We start from the raw sequence: 8,140 nt of genomic DNA, 5'->3' as shown, positions 1-8,140 counted from the left end.
CTCATAGCTAAAATTCTCCAGTTCAGACAACATCGTCGTAAATCTCATCTGTAACCCTCTTTAGCGCAATCACATATTTCCTGTAATGTGGTGACCAGAACTCCAAGCAGTACCTTAGCTGTGACCTAACTAGTGTTTTATACAGTTCAAGCATAACCTCCCTGCTCTTGCAATCTATGCCTTGGCTAATAAAGGCAAATATTCAGCAGCCTTTTTAAAGGTTCTTGGACAAGACACCCATTAGGCACCAATCAAGATTTATTAAACTTACAGCGTAATGTACTTAACAAAAGACGACAATTCAACAAGCAGTTCACAGTGCTTGGTCCCTGGAAACTCTCGGACATATTCTCAATCTGTTCTTTATTCTTCCAGCATTCTATGTGTGAAGCTATTCCTTGACTATCGATGTTTTAACCTATTTCTTATCAAAAGTTTGCTTGGCCAGTGTCCACATATGGTTTTTAACAAAATTGCCCTTTATAATTGGTTCTAATAGTTAAAATATCCTTGTCACTCACACCAAAGGTATCATCGTGGCCATGCCTGCCTCCAGTATTTTTCCAAAAACCAAACTGTGTCCTGGTTATATCATTTGCACATTCTTTTACCTGATTGAATTTGTCTTATTGCTCTTGCACCGGGGTCTCTTTCAAGCTGTCTCGCTTTATTCTTTCAAACATGAGTTTTTGTTAAATTAACTCTAATTTCTACCTTGCATTATAATGTTTCTTTATACTAACTATTTGTTTTGTTATACAAACTCTCATTTCTACTTTGCATGGTAACATGTTTCAACAATTTGACCTTCACTTTTAGCCTGAGCCTGCTTGTTATCTGAGCTTAGTCAAAACTGTTTTTGCATATACGAACAGCCTCTAACATTCCCATGTCCGCAGAGAATCACGGGTAATATTAGTTGGTCAATGACTACAATTGAAAATATACGAATATGAATCCCATTTTGCTACGAATCTCTAATACAAGTCTTTCTCATAAATCCCTACCTCGAAGATGAAATGTTTTAAACATTGATTCCTCGACTATCTTAATCTACTTTGACAAACATTCCTGTAAATACAATAAATGTTAATATCATCTGGAGATTGCCATAGAAATCATTCTGTACAATTGATGCTGTCCCACGTTATATGTAGTTTCCTGACAACTGCTACTCCCTAGAGCCATAATCTCTTTCTGTGTTCTATCATGTATGCCTTTTTAACCACTTATAGAAACATAGAAAATAGGTGCAGGAGTAGGCCATTCGGCCCTTCGAGCCTGCACCGCCATCCAATAAGATCATGGCTGATCATTCCCTCAGTACCCCTTTCCTGCTTTCTTTCCATACCCCTTGATCCTCTTAGTGGTAAGGACCGTATTTAACTCCCTCTTGAATATATCCAATGAACTGGCATCAACAACTCTCTGCGACAGGGAATTCCACAGGTTAACAATTCTGAGCGAAGAAGTTTCTCCTCATCTCAGTCCTAAATGGCCTACCCCTTATCCTAAGACTATGTCCCCTGGTTCTGGACTTCCCCAACATCGGGAACATTCTTCCCGCATCCAACCTGTCCAGTCCCGTCAGAATCTTATACGTTTCTATGAGATCCCCTCTCATCCTTCTGAACTCCAAGGAGTAAAGACCCAGTCTACTCAATCTATCATCATAAGTTAACCCCCTCATTTCGCGAATCAGCCTAGTGAATCGTCTCTGTACCCTTTCCAAAGCTAGTATATCCTTCCTTAAGTAAGGTGACCAAAACTGCACGCAGTACTCCAGGTGCGGCCTTACCAATAACTTATACAGTTGCAGCAACACCTCCCTGCTTTTGTACTCCATCCCTTTCGCAATGAAGGCCAACATTCCATTTGCCTTCCTGATTACCTGCTGCACCTGCAAACTAACCTTTTGGGATTCATGCACAAGGACTCAAAAGAGTTTCATGCACAAGGACCAAAAAGAGTTTCATGCACAAGGACCCCCAGGTCCCTCTGCACCACAGCATGTTGTAATTTCTCCCCATTCAAATAATATTCCCTTTTACTGTTTTTTTTCCCAAGGTGGATGACCTCACACTTTCCGACATTGTATTCCATCTGCCAAACCTTAGCCCATTCGCTTAACCTATCCAAATCTCCTTGTAGCCTCTCATATGACAGTCCAGCCATCCCCGGAATCAGTTGGTGAATCTTCGCTGCACTCCCTCAATAGCAAGAACGTCCTTCCTCAGATTAGGGGACTAAAACTGAACGCAATATCCCAGGTGAGGCCTCACTAAGGCCCTGTACAACTGCAGTAAGACCTCCCTGCTCCTATACTCAAATCCCCTAGCTATAAAGGCCAACATACCATTTGCCGCCTTCACTGCCTGTTGTACCTGCATGCCAGCCTTCAATGACTGATGTACCATGACACCCAGGTCTCGTTGCACCTCCCCTTTTCCTAATCTGCCGCCATTCAGATAATATTCTGCCTTCGTGTTTTTGCCCCCAAAATGGATAACCTCACATTTATCCACATTGTACTGCATCTGCCATGCATTTGCACACTCACCTAACCTGTCCAAGTCACCCTGCAGCCTCTTAGCATCCCCCTCACAGCTCACACCGCCACCCAGTTTAGTGTCATCTGCAAAATTGGAGATATTACACTCAATTCCTTCATCCAAATCATTAATATATATTGTAAAGAGCTGGGGTCCCAGCACTGAGCTCTCCACTCGTCACTGCCTGCCATTCTGAAAAGGACCCGTTTATCCCGACTCTCTGCTTCCTGACTGCCAGCCAGTTCCCTATCCACGTCAGTACATTACCCCCAATACTATGCGCTTTGACTTTGCACATCAATCTCTTGTGCGGGACCTTGTCAAAAGCCTTTTGAAAGTCCAAATACACCACATCCACTGGTTCTCCCTTGTCCACTCTGCTAGTTACATCCTTAAAAAATTCCAGAAGATTCGTCAAGCATGATTTCCCTTTCATAAATCCATGCTGACTTGGACCGATCCTATCACTGCTTTCCAAATGCACTGCTGTTTCATCCTTAATGATTGATTCCAACATTTTCCCCACTACCGATGTCAGGCTAACCGGTCTATAATTACCCGCTTTCTCTCTCCCTCCTTTTTTAAAAAGTAGTGTTACATTAGCTACCCTCGAGTCCATAGGAACTGATCCAGAGTCGATAGACTGTTGGAAAATGATCACCAATGCATCCACTATTTCTAGGGCCACTTCCTTCAGTACTCTGGAATGCAGACTATCAGGCCTCGGGGATTTATCAGCCTTCAATCCCATCAATTTCCCGAACACAATTTCCCGCCTAATAAGGATATCCTTCAGTTCCTCCTTCTCACTCGACCAACTGTCCCCTAGTACATTCGGAAGGCTATTCGTGTCTTCCTTCGTGAAGACAGAACCAAAGTATTTGTTCAATTGGTCTGCCATTTCTTTGTTTCCCATTATAAATCACCTGAATCTGACTGCAAGTGACCTACATTTGTCTTCACTAATCTTTTTCTCTTCACATATTTATAGAAGCTTTTGCAGTCAATTTTTATGTTCCCGGAAAGCTTCCTCTCCTACTCTATTTTCCCCCTCTTAATTAAACCCTTAGTCCTCCTCTGTTGAATTCTAAATTTCTCCTAGTCCTCAGGTTTGTTACTTTTTCTAGCTAATTTATATGCCTCTTCCTTGGTTTTAACACTATCCTTAATTTCCCTTATCTACCTGGCCTGCTACATTTAGCCTTCTGTATCTGTCATAAGCCTCCCTTTTTTTCTTTATCCTACCCTGTATGTCCCTTGAGATCCAGGGGCTCTGGATTAGTCCCATCCTTTTTCTTGAAGGGAACATACTTGCTCTGAACCCTCCGGATCTCCTCCTTGAATGCCTCCCACTGCTCTGACACTGATTTACCTTCCAGTAGCTGTTTCCAGTCCACTTTGGCTAAATCACATCTCAGCTTAGTAAAATTGGCTTTCCCTCAATTGAAAACTTTTATTCCTGTTCTATCTTTGTCCTTTTCTATAACTACCCTAAATCTAAGTGAATTATGATCATTAGCACCAAAATGCTCTCCCATGGATACCCATTCCACGTGCCCAGCGTCATTTCCTAAAACTGAGTCCAGAACTGCCCCCTCCCTTGTTGGGCTTGCTACATAGTGGCATGCAGGTACAGCAAGCAATTAGGAAGGCATATTAACCTTTATTGCAAGGTGGTTGGAGTACAGGAGTAAGAATTTTAAAGGCCCTTGCTGAGACCACTCCCGGGCGAACTGTGCACAGTTTTGGTCTCCTTATCTGAGGAAGGATATACAACGAAGATTCACCAGATTGATTCCTGGGATGGGGGGATTGTCCTATGTGGAGAGCTTGAGGCCTGCATTCTCTGGGGTTTAGAAGAATGAGAGGTGATCTCATTGAAACATATACAATTCTGAGGGGGATTAGGGTAAATGCTGTTTCCCCTGGCTCGAGAGCCTAGAACTAGGGGGCATAGTCTCAGGATAAGTGGTTCGTCATATAAGACTGAGATGAGAAGGAATTTCTTCACTCAGGGTTGTAAATCTTTGGAATTCTCTACGTCAAAGGACTGGATGCTGAGACGTTGAGTATATTCAAGGCTGAGATAGATGGATTTTTGGACTCTGGGGAGATAGGGTGGGAAAGTGGAATTGAGGTTGAAGAGCAGCCATGATCTTATTGAATGGCAGAGCAGCCTCGAGGGGCCGTATGGCCGATTCCTGCACCAATTCTTATCGCCTTTTGTCTTGTCCATGCCCGAATGGCCCTGGAGAGGGAGTATGTGGTGTTCACTTGGTGCCTTCTATGACCGGTGGCACCTCAGGGTACGGAGTGTCTCATAGACACTGGGAACAACATTCAGCTTTAGTTGGGAAGGTTCCCTTTGCTTTTGTTGGGACTTAACTGGCTTCTTTTAGTTTGATTGGACCACATGTTTGTGGGAACAAGAGAGGAAAGAATATTCCATAGAAACTAGAATTGTCTGTTTTGAATTTCTATTCTGTACTTAGTGATGATTTTTGTAAACTCATTCAACAGGGTATTAGAAGGGGAGGATTTGCAGATGGGAAACTCAAACCAAATATCACATCAAGAGTCACTTGATTCATCCTTACCTGAATATAATCGGCCTTTGGACATGGAAGGAGAAATGTTTGCCTGTTCTGTCTGATGAAAAATATTTCAAACATCACTGTGACTGAAAAGCACTGAGCCACACACACCCGAGTGAGAGTGTTCCAGTGCGCTAACTGTGGAAAGAGTATTAACCAGTTACACAGCCTGAAAAAACATCGCACCATTCACAGCGGGGAGAAACTGTACACGTGTTCTGTGTGTGGACGAGGCTTCAACTGATCGTCCAACCTGGAGAGACACAAGGACACCCGCACCACGGAGAAACCGTGGAGATGTGGGGACTGTGGGAAGGGATTTAATTACCCTTCCAAGCTGGAAACTCATCGACGCAGTCACACTGGGGAGAGGCCGTTCACCTGCTCTCACTGTCTGAAGACTTTCAAAGAATCATCAAACCTGCTGAAACACCAGCAAATTCATACTAAGGCGAGGCCATTCACCTGCTCATTGTGTGGGAAGGGATTTTCTCAATCCAACAACCTGCTGGTACACCAGAGAGTTCACAGTGATGAGAGACCATTCAGCTGCAGTCACTGTACAAAGACATTTTCCCATTCATCCAACCTACTGAAACACCAGCGAGTTCACACCAGGGAAAGGTCTTTCACCTGCTCCGTGTGTGGAAAGGGATTTACTTGTTCATCCACCCTGCTGACACACCAGCAAGCTCACACCAGGAAGAGGTTGTTCACCTGCTCCGTGTGTGGGAAGGAATTCACTCGTTCATCCAACCTGCTGGCACACCAGCGAGTTCACACTGGGGAGAGGCCGTTTACCTGCTCTGTGTGTGGCAAAGGATTTGCTCATTCATCCCATCTGCAGACACACCAGCGAGTTCACAGTGAGGAGCGGCCTTTCACCTGCTCCGTGTGTGGGATGAGATTCACTCAGTCATCCAACCTCCGGACACACCAGCTTGTTCACACTGATAAGAGACCTTTTAAATGTTCTGACTGTGAGAAAAGTTTTAAAAGCACAAAGGATCTGCTGACGCACCAACGCATTCACACTGGGGAGAGGCCATTCACCTGCAACGTGTGTGCAAAGGGATTCACTAATTTATCCAATCTGCAGACACACCAGCGAGTTCACACTGGGGAGAGGCCATTCTCCTGCTCTGTGTGTGGGAAGGGATTCACTCAGTCGTCCAATCTGCGGACACACCAACGGGTTCACAAGTGACAGCAGGGGTTGGATTCTGCTGTTATTGCTGCTGTTAATCACAACCAGGTCTGAACCATGTTCATTCTGACAGTTGGGGTTGGTTTCAGCTGATGTTAGTAACCCCTATAACTGGGCTGGAGTTTAATCTGTATCAGTGTCAAATAAATGAGCTTTGTTTCCCACACATGCAGTGTGTCGAGTCCTTCATGTCTGGACAATAAGATGAGCTGATGGAGGACTTGTTATAAACTGTGTGGAATCCATCTGAGAACTTTTAAAAGATGGATCGATAAGATGTCCAAGTCTGACAGGACAGGCAATACTACTATATCACAGGGTTTACTTCAACTATCCAGGGCAGTGAGTCCCTGTAATATTGCATTTTAACCTATGGGAAATATTCTGATAATCTGTTATTGTCATGGGGCAAAACAGCATTGTTACTTTAACATCAATTTAATCAAACTCGAAGGGCAATCGATTTCCAAAGTGAAACATCGCCTTAAAGCTGATAGGGTCGGCAGTTCTGCAGCTCATTTCTCACTGTGAGCGTGTCAGAATGAGAAGCTTTAACAATAGCCAATGTTTCACAAAGGGAAACCTCACCAGACCAAAGGACATTGGTGGAGTTTAATGGGTTGTTTGTGTCACTGGGCTACAGGAGGCTATTTTTAACAGAAGGAAAGCTGGTCACAGCATACAGACAGTTTAACAGCCTGTCCATGGTTCACTCTAACCCCTACCTTCTCTTTCTCTCTATGTATTTATGGACACTGCTGCAGTAATTGCTCCTCTGACCTTTCTTCTCTTGTCCCTCCTACACCCCGAATACACAGCCCTACACAATCTCCCTCCCCCTACATCCTCACTGTGCTGTAATCCCCACCAGTCTCCCCATCAGCTCCTTGTTCTCTCCCTGGATCCTGAAACTACTGACTCAATTTTTGCCTCCTGAAGTCTACAGGCTCTAAAACTGAAGCTTGGTGTCCCTCAGTCCCGACTCCTTGATTTACCTCCCCATCTCTCGTCCTCTTTCCCCCCTTGGTTGTGTTCCACACTCTGGGCCTCAGCCGTTCCCCGGGGATTCTCAGTATGAACAGGGGGGCATGTGTTTTGAGACAGGATGTCCCAGCTCTCCACCTTTAAAGGGACAAGGAGAGGACCAGCTGGGCTGAATGGCCCTGCTTTATGACATCACTGCAGTGCCTAGCAACCAACCTCCCCGAGCCCTGCTCATTATGGGCTGGGTTTAACTCGGTGCTGTTACAGGAAGGGAAACACGAGCAGGATTCGACCCGCGTGGAGCCCAGGATTAATGGGGAGAGGTACAGGATCAATTTATACCTTTATTGAGTGAGAAATGTCATTGTCCCGGACACTCCCTGTTCCTCAGTATCTGTGTCAGGGGAGAAGCATGTCAGTAAAGTTCCCTCCACACTGCCCTGGGAGTGTGTGATGTAACAGTGTAGAGTGAGCTTTACTCTCTAACCCATGGTGTACCTATCCTCGGAGTGTTTGATGGGACGGTGTAGAGGAAGCTTTACTCTGTATCAACCCCGTGCTGTACCTGCCCCGGGTGTATTTGATGGGACTGTGTAGAGGGAGCTTTACTCTGTATCTAACCCTTGCTGTTGCTGCCCTGGTGTGTTTGATGGGACTGTGTAGAGGGAGCTTTACTCTATATCTAATCCATGCTGTACCTGCCCTGGGAATGTTTGATGGAATATTGTAGAGGGAGCTATGATCAGGGGAAAGACCATGGTTTGGCTTAAACCAGAGCGAATAATAGAATGGATTAGATTATA

The 8,140-nt window shown here is 44.7% G+C and overlaps 1 protein-coding gene across 1 annotated transcript; it reads left to right on the top strand.

The window, feature by feature from the left end:
- Positions 1-5,396: 5,396 nt before the first annotated feature.
- LOC139228114 (zinc finger protein 436-like) lies at positions 5,397-7,761 on the top strand (the record flags this gene model as incomplete). The annotated part of the gene is made up of 1 exon (XM_070859305.1): positions 5,397-7,761. A coding segment is annotated over one exon (957 nt), but the record flags the coding sequence as incomplete, so codon positions are not given.
- Between the last annotated feature and the right edge of the window lie 379 nt (positions 7,762-8,140).

This window comes from Pristiophorus japonicus, chromosome 2 (assembly GCF_044704955.1).
Source record: "Pristiophorus japonicus isolate sPriJap1 chromosome 2, sPriJap1.hap1, whole genome shotgun sequence".
Classification (NCBI taxonomy): Eukaryota; Metazoa; Chordata; class Chondrichthyes; family Pristiophoridae; genus Pristiophorus; species Pristiophorus japonicus.
This window is presented reverse-complemented; position numbering and strand designations above follow the sequence as displayed.